This window comes from Molothrus aeneus, chromosome 6, assembly GCF_037042795.1.
Source record: "Molothrus aeneus isolate 106 chromosome 6, BPBGC_Maene_1.0, whole genome shotgun sequence".
NCBI classification, from domain to species: domain Eukaryota; kingdom Metazoa; phylum Chordata; class Aves; order Passeriformes; family Icteridae; genus Molothrus; species Molothrus aeneus.
In genome coordinates this window covers 8,630,922-8,646,291 of record NC_089651.1, presented here as the reverse complement: position 1 = coordinate 8,646,291, position 15,370 = coordinate 8,630,922, and the positions used below count along the sequence as shown (strand labels likewise).

Sequence of the window (15,370 nt, the reverse complement as noted above, 5' to 3'; positions counted from 1 at the left end):
ACCCCTCCACAAAAAAAAAAAAAAAAAAAAAACCATTAGAGCCTGGAGTGGATTGTTTATCAGCTGGAATGTCTGTTCTTCTTTGGATGGGCTGTCTCAGGCACTGATGGCAGGCAGGTTAACACAGGGGCAGTGAATGGAAAGTCTGATCCGTGCTGAGAGGATGTCAAAGCAAAGTGGTTTCTTTTCCAGTGACACTCTCCTCTGGCTCAGCAGCCCAAATCCCGGCTGGGTTAGTGAGGAGTGACCAAAAGGTGTTTTTGTCTCATGGCTTTCGAGCTCAGAGCAGTTTGGAATACAACACACAGCGCTGAGAACCCCACCCCAGTGGCCTGGTGTCAGTCAGTGTTAGATTTGCTCATAGTCCATCGTGCTGATGTGTCTGTTTATCCATTTTTAACTGTTCCCTGCTCAGCTACACTGAACCACAGGGATTTGATAGTCCTGGGAGTCTCTGGCTGCTTCTGCTCATGCTGTCAGTCCCATCAAGTAACAGCAGAGTCTGTCCTCTGGGATATCATTCAATGCATGGAATTAGCTTTTAATTTAAAAAAAGGGGGGAAAAAGCCACCTCTCCTAAATAAACACTCGTTACAGCTGTCACAGCGAGGAGAATGAGCTGTCACATCTCTGGAACAAGAGGATATTGAGCAGTGGGAAGGGTTTATGTTCAGGTAGAGAGGTTTTCTCACTGCCAGCATTTTACTGCAGTAACATTTCAGACCCAGCTCTGAACCTGGCACATCTTCCATAGCACTTCCCACCTTCCTGCAGTTTTAAGGGAAGTGTGAATGTATACACAATTCATATCTGGACATATCTGGGTGTGTAGTTGCCTTATTTACAAATCCAGTACCAGGAGCTTTGTGGTCACTGGGGTGGGTATCTCATCATAGATACTCACTTCAGTAAAGTGACTGAGGTGGCAGATTTATATTGTAAAGGTTTCCCACCTCCTTTTTTTTTTTTTTAAATAAGCTTTTGCAGTTCCTGTAGCCCAGAGGCCACTCAATCTCTCAAAGATTATTTTGTGATTTGGATTGTGAGCCACTGTGCTCCAACACCTCAGACACTGGTGCCAGGACTGTCACTTCTTGCTGCAGGATGTCCCCTACCTCTGACACAGACAGCAAACTGGGAGCTGTCTGGCTTTTGTCAGCACAGAGACTCCTGTGTGCAGCTCCTTGGGAAGTCTGAGGAGTTTCTGCTGTCACTCACTGATGTCTCATCCTGTGGGTGGGATCCTCTTGCCAGCCTTGCTGTGAGAGGGGCAGCTCTGTCGTCTTTGGCCCTCAGAGAGTGTTTTGACACCAACAAAAAGGGCAGGATAGGCCCCCTCTGGAGACATTGTTGCTTGGAAATTCTCCACTTGACTCTGGAGCAACTCAGCTTTGTGTCCAAGCAAGTGCCTGCACGGCATTGCCCACCCCAGGCAGAGTTAAATCCAAGTTCAGGGAATGAGCTCTGCCATAGCTGGAACAGGAAACCAAAGCTGGACTTTGCCACCAGCTTGTTTTGCTCCTTTTGGAAAAGAGTAAGACAAAGCCAGATGCCCAAACTTGGGAAAACTGACTTGGGTATGACAGAGCTGCGGGATAATTTAATACAAAGGTTTTAGATCCAGGTTGGGATTTGGACCACTCCCAGGGTGTGAGCGTGTCCAGGATGTTCAGACCCACTTGCCCATCTGTGTACATGGAAATCTGTGGAAAAGAACTCAGAACATCCCCTCAGAAATGTGAGTTTGGAGCAGGACCCTGTATTCAGTTCTGATGGGGACCAAGCACTCTGATTTCAAGGGATTGGAGATGTTTAGGAGAACAATCTCTTCTTCCCTTTGCAAGGAGCAAGCAGGAAGTGCAAAACTAACATTAAAAATTAAAAAGGACAGTGTTAAGTCTATACAAGTTTTAGAGCCCTAACTTGGGTTTGTGCCTGCAGACCTGCATTTTGAATTCTCAGTTTATTTGTCTATAATGAGCATGGAGCCTCCCAAGCCCCACGAAAGCCAGAATATCTCACCCAGAAATATCCTCACCAATGGAAGTGCCCCAAAGCAGGAAACTGGGAGTTGTGGCTGCTTTGAAAAGAAACCTTTGCAGAGTCAAGAGGAGAGCTCCTGTGTGAGAGATGTAATTCCATTTTACAGTGCAGCTCCCATTAAGGATGAAGCTCTGTTATTGCACACTGAGCTGCAGAGATGCTGCCTGTAAAAAATTCAAATGCCTGCAATAATTAAGAGGAGGGGGCAGGAAAGCTGTGAGATGTGAGCAGGAATGGATTTTACCAGGCCATTTCCTTTCTGTCCTTGGCTACTTCAGGAATGAGCTCCATAAGTAAGGCTCATTTTTCTCATCATTCATCTCTGAGCCGTCATGGTTTGCTGGTTAAGTAGAGGGAGGGAGATTTATGGGATTGAAATGCTGAAATATTGAGGCAAATAGGATTTTAGCAATGGGGAGAAGTTGCCAAATAAATTCATCGTCTGTATTTTTGTGTTGCTTTCTGCCTTCAGTTAATTTGGCTACAAATGAGCCAAGAAATGGGATTTTTTTGTTGGCAGCCTTGGGAAAGCTGGAGGGTTGTGGACAATACAGGGCTAGAATTTTCAGTGATCCTTTTTGTGTTCTTTCAGCCTTGTCCAGTGATGTTTTGTCCAGGTCATTTTCCAGTATCAGTTGTACCCACTCTGCACAGAAATCAGAAATGCTTTATAAATACATGAATGCTGTCCCTACACAGACTCTGTAGGTTAAGATTCAAACTGGCTGTGTCCATGACAGTGTCACTGTTGGTAGGGATAGAAAGATAACTTTGTTTTTGTTGTTATTTTTTGTTTCCTTTCTGAAGGGTATGACCCCCCTCATGTACGCCTGTGCTGCTGGAGATGAAGCCATGGTCCAAATGCTTATAGATGCTGGAGCAAATTTAGATATACCAGTGAGTAACCCTCTCCCCATAACTATCCAGCTGTAAACTAACAGGAGTTCTGAAATCTCTCCTAGCAACTGAAGGCTTCAGTCCTGGAAGCTTCAAGCAAGGCATTTCTCCCAGAAACCGTCACTTCAGGGATTTGGGAGGGGGGAGAAAACCTTCCAGACCTCTTGGAGCACTCAGTGGCTCCAGTTAGGATTGGCACTGGCAAGTCTAATGGGCAGGGGAGGGCGAGGGAAGGAGCTGCCACAGGGAAAAACCAGTGAGCCCATGAAAGGTCCCAGGGGATGGGGCAGAGCGAGTGGTGGTCACAGTGTTCTCTAAGTGGCCCAAGTCCCCGTTACCTGGGCCAGTCACTCACAGAGGAAGAGGCTGGTTGTGTAGAAGGCAGGGGAGGAAGGCAGGCAGGCTGCAGTGGGTAATGAGTGCTGCTTCCCTGCTCCAGGTGCCCAGTGCCTCTCCACGATACCCCTCGGTGCATCCCGACAGCCGGCACTGGACTGCGCTCACCTTCGCCGTGCTGCACGAGCACATCTCCGTGGTGCAGGTAAGATTCCAGCCTGCAATCCTTCCAGCAGGCACAGGGCACTGAAATGCCTTGCTCCCAGCCTTCCTGAGCCTCCTAAACACCAGTGAAAAAACCTGCTGCTCTTTAAAACAAGGAGAATGAATATTGGTGACATAATTCCTAGCAAGGCCTTGATAACAAAGCACAGCATGTTTCTGTATTTTTCTTTGGTTTCAGTGTTGCTCCAAAGCTCACTGCTCCCAAAACAATGCTGCACAAAATTTCTTTAGTTTTAAATAAACTAGTGCTTCACGTGGAGTGGTTGCAGGTTGGCTGTTTGATCAGGAGCTTTATAACAGTAGATATTAATTGGTTTATAAATTTACATGCAAAAATCCAGTGTATGCTGATGTCTGCTCTAATGGCAGCAAATCATCTGTAACTTCTTTCATAATCCTTGAGAACTGCATGAACAAGACTTGAGCTGTTGGGGGATTTGAGCCTGTGGCATCCTCCCTGCTCCTTTCTCTGTGGAATTATCACAGGGGGCAGCAGGATGGGATGGAGCCCCAGAAATGCTACCCAGACTTCCAGGGGAATGAAAAACTGATCACAGCAGACAATCAATTGCTGTTGAATTTAATTTACCTTCTGCTCAAAGGGAAGGAATAAAATAAAAAAAAAAAAAAAGATGTAAGTAAATGGAGGCTGCACACACTCATCTTTTGTTTGTGTACATTTGTACATAATTATAAAGATTAGATTCCACCTGGCAAACTGCCCAGGCAGCCTTTGGTATTCCAGAGGTTGGACAGCCTTAATTTATGTGTGAGATATGAGTTTGATTCTCCCAGGAGATGAAGCCAAGTGAATCAAAGCTCCTGTTGTGTACTGCAGTGCCCACAATCATGGAAGCATGGAATATCCTGATGGATACACACACACAGGGCTGATCCTCCCTGCCAGCCCTGCTCTGGGTGCTCCAGAGCCTTCTGCCAGCCCCACCTGGCCATAAAACATCCCCATCACCCTGGCACCTTCTCCCCTTCACCTGGGAGGGGGCTCTTTCCCTCACAGCAGCTCAGTGAAAGCAGGTTCTGTGTGACAGTCCCTGCAGCTGCCTGGCCTCCCTACACAGGCTCCAGAGGTATGACCAGCCTGGTAATTCCCTGGGGGAACCCTGCTTCCTGTGCACAGCATGGAGCTAGGATGGACTTCCTGCTCTGATTGCAGAGCCCTTTGGAGCTGGAGATTCCAATTGCACAGCCACGACCATAAAGGAGATTAAAAAGGAGGCGGTGCTCTCCAGACGGGCCCTCCTCACTCTGAACCCAGTGGTTCTCCTTTCTGACACCCAGCCCTGGCTGCTTGGTCCTCCTGAATTGCCCTTTTCCCAACTCCCTGTCTTTCCTGTGCCCTTGCAGCTGCTCCTGGATGCTGGTGCCCACGTGGAGGGCTCTGCCGTGAATACTGGGGAGGACAACTATGCTGAGACCCCGCTCCAGCTGGCCTCAGCTGCAGGTGAGCTCCCTGTGGCCTCAGCACTCTCCATCTCTCCCTGCCACCAGCCTGATGGGCCCCAAGTATCTGTTTTCCAACTTGTCCCATTCATTGACTCCTCCCCAGAGCCCCCACAGCAGAGCTGATGGCACCAACTCCTTCACAGAGCACTGTCAAGGAACATAAGCTGTCTAGTCTGGGCATGTCTGTGGGCCTAAGCAACACCCAGATGTGAAAAATTAACAAGTTTCCATTCAGCCTGGGGAAAAATGACTGTTATATAAAGAAATTTGGTTTATTAGTTTATTAAATGCAGGTAAAAATTCTGCATTTCTTCTAGTGGGCTGTCAGGAGCTGAGCATTCTGAGAACGAGTCTGTGCTGGCCTTGTTTGTCAACACTTCTCACCTCAAAGTGGTTTTAGTTTTTTTCCTTTTGTTTCTTTCTCTGTTATCTTTGTGCTTTTATGAAGAGGAGTGGCTGGCTTGTTCTGTTCCAAGCTTTATGGAAAGGATAAAAAAGGCCTCTTCCTCTCCCAGTGACACCCAGTGCTGGATGTCCTGCCACCACTCCTTACTCCCTCTAATGGGAATGGAGCCAGGGAGTCCTGCCTGTGGCCAGTCCTCCCAGTGTTTTGTACTTCCACACAGGGACCATGCTGATGTTCCTGTCCTTTTTCCCCAGGGAATTATGAACTGGTCAGCCTGCTGCTCAGCAGGGGTGCTGACCCACTGCTGAGCATGCTGGAGGTCAATGGGATGTCATCGTCACTCCACGAGGACATGAACTGCTTCAGCCACTCGGCGGCACACGGCCACAGGTAGTGCTCTGCTCCTGCTCACAACACGGCTTTTTTGCACTCTAGGTGTTGCTGTGTGTCCTGTGTGACTTTGTGACCCAAACCCCTGCCTGTGCAGTTCAGCAGGCGGGGTTAATACTCTCCTGACAACAAAGAGCAAAGATCTTGTCCTGTTTCTTGTCCTTACACTTGCTGGTCTGGCTCTGCAGCACTGAGAGTGAGCTGGTTTTAAGCCCCACATCAGCAGACCAAGTCCCACCTAAGGATAGGTTATGAGATCAGGGTTGTGAGATCCTGGTTCATGTTCTGAGATGGAATCTAATCAGGTTGAGGTGGCAAGAAGAACTTACAGCAGAGCCTGGGTGTCTGCATCTCTGGTTTTTGGGTGGCCAGCCAAGAGGTGAATCATTAAACCAGCCAGCCTGGGCTCTCCAACCCTGTTTTCAGGGTGGTTGTTCAGAAATAAGACATTACTTGCAAGATCCTCCAGAAACCTCTGTGTTCCCAGAAAAAACATCAGTGAGATCCAAGGCTTGTTCTGCCATAGGATAGGATGGGGTGATGCTAAAGCTGTGTCCTTAAATAAGCTGGATTTAGCCCCAGGGAGTGGTGTGGGTGCAGGGGGAGCAGAGGCTGGTGGCAGTGCAGCAGCACAGGGAGTGCTGGGTGGCCCTGCTGGGCTGGGGAATGTCTGGAGCAGCTGTCCCCAGCTGGCTGAGGGACACCCATGATGCAAACTCCCCAAACAAGACACAAACAAGAAAGTCTGTTTCTTGCAACTGCCGTGTGAAATTCCAAACAAACCCCCCATGTGAGGAGTGCAGGCCATGTTTCTGCCTTTGCTGAGGGGCACCAGTTTCTAGCATGTGGGGTAGGGAAGGACAAGTGGTTTCCATGCTGCTCCACAGTGCCAGCTGTCTTTGGGAAGGAAATTACTGAGCCGGATCCCTAATCCCAAATCCCCACGGTCCTGTCTGAGTTGTTGAAATTTCCTTTGTCGGTAAGCGAAACCTCTCGTCCCTGCTCAGGAACGTCCTGCGCAAGCTCCTGAGCCAGCCCCAGCAGGCCAAGGGGGATGTGCTGTCCCTGGAGGAGATCCTGGCTGAGGGGGTGGAGAGTGACACCTCCAGCCAGGGCAGCTCCAGCGAGGGGCAGGTGCGGCTGTGCAAGACGCGGATGAAGGCCCTGCAGGAGGCCATGTACTACAGCGCCGAGCACGGCTACGTGGACATCACCATGGAGCTCAGGGCCCTGGGTGAGCCCTTCCTTCTCAGCATTGTGCACATGAGGCATAAAAACCTTCCTTTTCTGCCCCTCTCACTTAGAAGAGCAACAACTGCAAAGCTGTTTAATCTAAATTTTAAAAGTGTTTAAGGCTCCTCATAAGTGGGGTTTTTTTTCAAATTCCTGCTGCTCTGGGATGTCCCTCACCCTTGGCTGAATCCTGTGTTCACATGTATCAAGGAAGGGGCATCTCTCCCTGTCAGATACTTATGTCTAAAATTCACTCTTTATCAATGGTTTAAGGTGAAGGAACAAAACTGATCTCAAGGTAGGAGAGAGAAAAGCTTTGAAGCTTGTGTGTAACTGGGAGAAAAGACCTCACACCACAGTTGTGTGGCATTATGTATTCTTAAAACTTCACTTCAAATTTGTCCTGTGGTTCTGACTAACCATGAAGCTCAGAACAAAACAGGGAGTCTCTGATCCTTAAAAATCAGCAGAAATTTCCAATTTATGATCCTGGTACCAATCCTTTGTCACTTAATCTGTCAGTGACCCAGTTCAGTCACCTTTAATATCAAGATAAAAATCTATCTGCTGTTAGGATGTAGATAGAGCTACTTCAGTGCTGCCAAGTGTTAGTAATAGGAGCAGGATAATCTCCTCACAGGCACTTCAGGAAATCATTTTTCACTGTCCCTTTTTCCTGTGGCTGCAGGAGTGCCCTGGAAGCTCCATGTGTGGATCGAGTCCCTACGGACAACCTTCTCCCAGTCCCGCTACTCCGTGGTGCAGACCCTGCTGAGGGAGTTTGTCACCATCAAAGAGGAGGACTACAACGAGGAGCTGGTCACTGAGGGGCTGCAGCTCATGTTTGACATCCTCAAAACCAGCAAAGTAAGTCAGAGCTTTATGACTACCAGAGCTGAGTGTTCTGGGGTTTCGTCATTGTTGGCCACAACAGGCACAGGGGAATGGCTGGGCAAAGTCCCTTGGAGTTATGGCATGGAAATGGCCCTGGAAGCATTTATCTCAATTCATAAACAGCCCCCAGACAGTCCTCAAACGCACACCTGGGGGAAGCTCTGCAGCTCTTTGTACCTCCATAACTCCATAGATATTGCAATTCTGCCTTAATTTAAAGCTGTGGGGAGGTAACTCCTGTAGGGTGCAGTTGCTGCAAGCCCCAGGTGAGCCCTTACATTTGGACCCTGCTGATCCCTGTTCCATCCTCCTCACAGAATGAGTCCATCAACCAGCAGCTGGCATCCATCTTCACCCACTGCTATGGCAGCAGCCCCATTCCCAGCATTCCCGAGATCCGGAAGACTCTGCCAGCTCGGCTGGGTAAGGTGCTCATCTCAGCAGTGAGCTTCTTGTGATTGCTGCTGGCTTGGGGCTTTTTTATTTGTTTGTTTGGATTTCTTTTCTGAAAAGCATGCACAGTATAAAAAAAAAGTGTCACCTTTTTTTTTTGTCGCTTTGCCCAACAGATCCTCACTTTCTGAACAATAAAGAAATGTCTGATGTAACTTTCTTAGTGGAAGGAAAGCTCTTTTATGCACACAAAGTCCTGCTGGTTACTGCATCTAACAGGTGAGTCACTAACCAGGGACATAATGAATCCAGCCATGATTATCCCTGAAATCATGTATGGTAGATGGAGTGCACATATCCAGCCATTCCCTGCCTTCCCATTCCTTCTCCCGGAGTTTGCAGGGAGAGCTGCACTTGCTCCAGCTTTCCTGGAATCTCACGCTGGCCTGGTGCACTTTCAGTTTGCAGTTTCTTTCTCTGTTCTTGGCATAGAAACAGGGTTTTCCACCTGTCATAAGGTGGGATTAGATCAGATCCAGGCAATTTACAGTTTTAAATTGTCCCTGAACTAATCATCATTAAATTAAAGGAAATGTTCTGATTTTCAGCTTGCAAAGAACAAGGAGGGATCTTTGTTTTGCCCTTGCTGTTTGTGATGAGTGTGTGGCACACTAATACAGTTAAATCAGATCTTCTCAATTAAATCTGTTTAAAACCATTCCCAGGTTCAAGACACTAATGACCAATAAAACAGAGCACGACGGCCATGGCAGCAAGACTGTAGAAATCAGTGATATGAAATACAACATTTTCAAGGTATGGGACTTAATCCAACTCTTTCTTTATTCTTTTTCATCTTCTCAACTACTTGGAAGGTAAGACAAACTCAAGTAGTAATATCATAAGTAGATAATAAGTAATGCCATAATTAGATAATATTACACGTGGAAATGGAGTACCTTTGAGCAGATCTGAATTTAAGGAGTTTTCTGAAATACCCTTTTTCCAAAGTTCCAGCCTTAAAACAGACTCTTCCAGTCTATATTCTTATTGTATTCCTAGGCAGCTGACTCCTCCATAAAGCAGGAGAAACTAATCTTCTACTGAAAAGTAGTTCTATACTTTTAACACACCATTATCATACTTTTTACACCACCATTTTTATGCTTTGCTAAGCAAAAAGTAACTTATTTACAGCAGGTGTGTTGCCAGGCTTCATATTAATTCAAATCAGATTATAAGAAATCAGTGGTGTCCCTGTTAAGAAAGCTCAGAACTGAGAATTTTGCTTTGCTTTTATGACATTTCCATATTTAGTGGAGGAACAGGGAGATGTGAAGTGCAGAATAAGTCATGTAGCTGTTTCACTAAAGGGTTGAGGCTTTTTTTTTTCTCTTTTTATAAGCAAACAGGCCTGGTCTGTTGGTCAGCAGTGCTGTTATCTCACTAGAGGGAAATAAGTTGACCATGAGAACATCTTTGTTCTGCTTGTAAGGGGCTGTACAAGTTTTGTGTTGGACAGGTGACATCCAAATTTTGCAGCTTCAAGCCACAACAGAGAAGAAAATGTAACTGAGTATTGAAACAAGCTTCCTTAACAGCATTTGTACATCAAAAGGTTTCTAAAGATAAACTTGTGCTTCAGTGGAGGGAGAGAGACAAATCAGAAAGAATTGAAACAGTGCAGTATTTGACAATTTGATGGCAAATACAGTCAGAGGGGTTAAGGAGAGGCGGGTTCAGGTAGGGTGGAGGATGCTGAGCCACCAGAGATGTGGGTCCTGCTCAGGGCTCTGCATGTAACTCTGTTAAACAAATAAGGCAATCTCACAAGGAGCAGCCTTGTTTAGTTCCCAGCCCTGTTAGGAATGGCAAGCAGAGCTTGCAAGCCCCACACAGCACCCAGGACACTTCTGTGATCCAACACCAGATCCATTCCCTCCCCTGACACTGCCTGGGCTGGGGGTGGCACATGCAGATCAAAGAGCAGGAGCTGCCTCTTGCTCTCCCTGCAGACAATTAATGCCTTTTCCTCCAGGCCCGGAGAGGGGCTGGAAGCTGATTAGAAGCCCAGCAGGGGAGGTGAGTGGCTGGGAGGTCCCCGGGATGCTCACGCTGGGCCCACTGGCACTCGGCGCGTGACCGGCCTGCCCGGCTTCGGCAGCCTGGATCCCAGACAAGGACGGCAGTGTTGCTCAGAGACACACTGTCACCCTCAGCCCAAAGTCCCCAGCAGGGCCCTTTTCAGGGCCCAAGAGAAAAAAGGACTGTTAGAAAGTGGCAGATTTGCTACGCTACAGAGTGAGAAAAAAGCCACCAGTGGAGGTGAGAGCCGGCACAGGACACGATTCCCGTCTGCTCAGGAAGGGGACCACAGCCATCAACAGCCCCTTGTGACTGCCCTGATAACTTCATGCCTGGCCTTCTTCCCATTCCAGATGCTGATGCAGTATTTATACTATGGAGGGACAGAATCCATGGAAATTCCCACCACTGATATCTTAGAGGTGAGAGAGCTTTTTCTTCCAAGTCTTGCCAAGTGCGCTGGGGCATAAAACAGAGTTGAAAGGCAAAATCCAGGAGCTAACAGCAGGCTCCCATTCAGTCCAGGAGCATATTCAATGCTTGGAAATGAGCTTTAAAGTTTCAAAACATCGCTGCTTGGTGTTTCTGTGTAGTGCTGACAGAAAGGAGAGCAAATATGCTTGTGGGAGGAGCTTTTGCTAAGAGGGGAAACGTGTCAGTCTGACACTTCAGCATGGAGCGGCCTTTTTGCTGTTTGATGAGGACTTGGCCATTAAAACAGCGAGTCAGAGACTCTTCAGAGAGGAAATCACCCGTCCTGTTTGCCTTCCCCAGGCCTTTCAAGCCTCATGATCTCAAATAGCCTCTCTCTTGTCCCCGTAGCTGCTGTCGGCTGCCAGCCTGTTCCAGCTGGACGGCCTCCAGAGACACTGTGAAATCCTCTGTGCCCAGACCATCAGCATGGACAACTCTGTCAACATCTATAAATATGCAAAGGTAGATCCAACCCCCCTGGTTTGAGAACCCCAGTGAGCAGCCTGTGTGCTGCTGGTGGTAACTAAAAACCCCAGGTGGGCACCCTCCCTGCAGGTGACCCCTCCCAGCCACAACACGAGGGAGATGGTTCCCAGCTCCAGGCTGGAAAGTCCTGCACAGCCCCGGTGTGTTTTCTTGTCTGGAGCAATCATGGATGAAATGGATGGGGGATCCCTGCAGAGCAGGGGAAAGCTGTCTTAACAGGCTGATACAGCAACATCAGCAAATCCCGAGGGATTCAAATCCTGAGAGCAGCAGGGGCAATTGATCACACCACAGCAACTACAGAGTGAACCCTTTCCTGGCACCCCTGCTGCTAGAGAATATTCTTTTCAGCTCCAAAAGGAACATAAAGTCTGTTGTGTGACAGATACACACCTCTGTAGCAAATAACATAAATCAGAGAAATGCTCTGCTCTTCCTGGAATTTTGCGGGATCAGATCCCTTAAAGACAAGGAGAAAACTGCACAGAGGGCTGGTAATGATTTTTTTCCCACTCTGTGTGTAGTGTCCCATTGATGCTTTTCAATTTCTCTCACATTGGGCTGGTTTCTTTCAGACCTAAAATTTAACAGTGTGCAGTGGTAAAAAGGGGAAACAGCATTCCCTACTGGCCATTGTGTACTTTTCCTTAAATTATTATTTGCACAGAATTCCCAGGAAGAGGCTGTGTGTGCACAGAGCTTCTTAATATTGAATTTGAGTTTCATTGTTCTTGTTACTGATCCTGAAGCAAAAGGAGCCAGATCCCAGGCAGAAATCACCTCGTGGTGGTTCAGGAGTGCAGCATCCCTGTTCTCCTGTGTTCAGCCCCTCCTTGGAGGGATGAGGCTCCCGTCCTGTGACCCGTGTCCTGATTGCCCCGAGCCCTGCTCGCCATCTGCCAGCACAGCAGCGTTGTTGTGTGCTGTGGCTCAGCCAAACAGGTACCTTGGCCACCTCATCAGCCAGCTGCTCTGCTGCAGGAAGGGAAGGGGCTGGAGTGCAGGCCAGCAGCTCTGCCAACAGCAGGCCAGCAGGGGAAGGAATTAAAAAAGCCTGGATGCCCCCCTGCAAAAAGCACCAAGAGAAATGATCAAAGTCCTGCCTTCAGTGCTTTTCCACTGTTACTCCTGTCTTTTAATTTTCCAAGAGACAAAAAGGAGAAGAGCATTAGGAATGAGAGGCTCAGGGATGTCATTTAGGTCTGTGATGTACAGAAGGGGTTAATAATGCTGCTGTCTTTCTCAGATTCACAATGCACCAGAACTGGCCTCTTTCTGCGAGGGCTTCTTCCTCAAGCACATGAGCTCCCTGCTGGAGCAGGACTCGTTCAAGCAGCTCATCTACAGCAGGAACAGCAAAGTGCAGGGCCTGGACCCTCTGAGGGACCTGCAGGCAGCGCTGGCCGGGCGCCTGCACTCGGTGTACGTCACCTCCAGGGTGTGAGGCAGCCCCAGTCCCGCTGGCAAACCGCGCTGCCCTGGGGCTGGCTGCCCTCTGCACCTTCCTGAGAGTGCCCTGGAGCCTGAACGGGCACCCCCTGTGCCCAGGGAGGGCAGCTGCCTTCTCTGTGCTGCTGCTGCTGCTGCCACAGGAACAACACTGTCACACCAACCACACTGCCACGGCCCAGACACCAGCTGGGGTGCAGGGAGAGCCCCAGCCATGGGCGCTGCCCTTTCCACGAGCACGGCGCCGGGCTGTGGAGAAGGAGGCAATTGAGCTAAGCCCAGCACTAATACATGGGCTTAGGTTCATCCACACAGATGTTTTCCCTGTAAAAAGGCTGCCTAGAAGGAGTTTCCTGATCCTAAAGCCCATCCCACGAGCCATCTGTCTGCACACAAATACTTGCCCTCAGTAGTACCAGCGTCTGTGCATCACAACAGACCGACAGAAACTTCCCCAAAACTGTTTGCACCTTGAGAGAGAGGTTTTATGTTCAAAGCTGAGTAGAAACTAATACTAACACTGAAATTACTCACTCTTTAAGCCTACTATGAGAAGCTGAGCTGGGGCAGGGAGGGGAGGGGAGAGTTGGGGGTTTGAGTGTTTTGAAATACAGTTTCACTGTGCCAGTGGTTAATCTGGATCTGTTTTGAGGAGAAAGAAAAAGACTGTCTACCCTTTTGCTGTCAAGGTCTGATAGTGTCAGTCACGTTTTTCACCTTAAAAACCTGTTTCTGAACATTGCCTGTGAGACCTGACCTCACAAAAGACACTTTGTAGAAGGCTCAGGTGTAGCAGGAGCTGGCAATAGGCTGAAAAACTGCCCAGTTGCAATAAAAGCAATAAAAGCCTCCCCTGGCCTCCAAAGAACATCCAGCTCAGTGGTTTGCTCTCTCTCTGGAGCTGGTTGGGATTGAGGAAAGACCTCTAGCTATTCCCACTGAGCTGTGCTAAGCACCCACCAAAAATCATTTGCCAGGACACTTCCATTTGTTGTAGACGGGTGAACAAGAGGAGACCAAGTTTTCAGTGGAGAACTATTTATTCCTCATTAGAAATTCAACAATTTATTCCCATTGTATCTAAACACAGTGGAAGGAGGAGGCTCAGCTGGACCCAGGCTCCAAAGCCCAGCACAGACACAGTTTAGATAAAGGGAAGGAGAAGGAACCACCAGCATCTCCCAGCAAATCCATCAAAATCTGACATGGCCTTGTTCCTAAAGGATTTACACAGAGGCAAATTGCATGCATGGATAAGGATTTTTAGTCAGCTGACAGGTTGGTCAGGGCACACTCCCTTTGTGCTTTAGGTACACATCTGCTGAACATCACCAGCTCCAATAACCCTATTTATTACAGAAAGCCATACAGGGGGGTCAAAATTATCACTGAGAAATGCCACAGAAGGCTTTATTTTGGAAAGTATTTTCAAGTAGCTGCTCCAGCTATCTGTACAAATATGTAGGTCCTCTTTTGTTGCTGTAATATTACAATGCTTTGTTTAATTGTACATTAATGTTGTCATTTATGTAAATGTACCAGGATTTTATTAACAACATAATTTTAAAATACACAGGTGCTGTTATTTGTTCTGTTCCTCTAACAGTAGGAAAAAAGGATTTAAAGAGGAAAAGGCTGTTGCAATTGAAGCATCTTAAATTGGTTTTGGTGTACATAAATCTAATTTTAGGGATACAGAGCCATTCATTTCCCCTTCTTAGGCTCAGACATTTTTGTGAAGTTAAAAAGTTTAACTTGCATGTTTCCCTAGCTGGAATAAGATTACCTGCTTTCCAGCAGAAAGCAGCAAATGTAGTGTCCAAGAAACCCCTAATTCCAGCATTCTTCCCTGCAGCAGGAAAAACGGTGAGGGTTAAAGTAACTCTTAGGTCAGAGGTATTAAAAAAATAAACAGGTGATCCTTCCATGTCACCTCAGATCCCAGAGGCCAGAAGGGCTCTGGTTGGTGCTCTCTGGGAGGATTGATGTCAGAGCACAGGACTCATCCAAGAGGTAAGGAGTATAAAAGCTTAAGAGCAAGAATTTGACCCAGAAGTATCCTTTTTTTTTTCTCCTTATTTGGAAACCTGCCAGCATAAACAGGGACTGGTTCTCAAGAATCATGGAATACAAACACCTCAGATTCCCTTTGGAGCACTTTAATGAGTAGGCTAAACAGAAATTCCTTGTGAAACCAGTTGTACACTGCCTGTATTTTATAGAGTGCTGCCCGGGGAGCCTGAGAAAGTACCAGAGCAGTTTGCCCAGCTTTGGGGAAGCACAGAACTTTACTGGCCACAATGACATCATTCCAGGGAGCAGAGGAAATAAACATCTGCCTGAACAGGCTCGATGACTTCCAGCCTGAAATAAAGCCCTTTTTGCTCTCTAATAAGGCTTTGCACAGCAGGCAGGCCCTGGCTAATGCAGCAGCACCACTCGCAGGCCCTTTGCCCTCGCCAAATGCTGCCCAGGCAGGCAGACCCTGCTTCCTGCACCTGCCACAGGCACAGCCAGGGGTCACACAGGCAGGAGGCAGGACACTCCCCAGGGAATGGGGCCGCAGGCTGCTGTCACACTGCTTGTGGCACAGGA

The 15,370-nt window shown here is 47.9% G+C and overlaps 1 protein-coding gene across 1 annotated transcript in view; it reads left to right on the top strand.

The window, feature by feature from the left end:
- The window catches only part of ABTB2 (ankyrin repeat and BTB domain containing 2), a 111,218-nt gene extending 96,870 nt beyond the window's left edge, over positions 1-14,348 (top strand). Inside the window, exons 6-17 of the mRNA XM_066551575.1 lie at positions 2,851-2,940; positions 3,380-3,481; positions 4,867-4,963; positions 5,626-5,761; positions 6,769-6,995; positions 7,683-7,861; positions 8,206-8,311; positions 8,458-8,560; positions 9,007-9,097; positions 10,720-10,788; positions 11,189-11,302; positions 12,573-14,348. Coding sequence (XP_066407672.1) covers positions 2,851-2,940; positions 3,380-3,481; positions 4,867-4,963; positions 5,626-5,761; positions 6,769-6,995; positions 7,683-7,861; positions 8,206-8,311; positions 8,458-8,560; positions 9,007-9,097; positions 10,720-10,788; positions 11,189-11,302; positions 12,573-12,770 — 1,512 coding nt within the window. The 3' untranslated portion in view covers positions 12,771-14,348. The remainder of the gene's footprint in view (positions 1-2,850; positions 2,941-3,379; positions 3,482-4,866; positions 4,964-5,625; positions 5,762-6,768; positions 6,996-7,682; positions 7,862-8,205; positions 8,312-8,457; positions 8,561-9,006; positions 9,098-10,719; positions 10,789-11,188; positions 11,303-12,572) is intronic.
- The last annotated feature ends 1,022 nt before the right edge of the window (positions 14,349-15,370 follow it).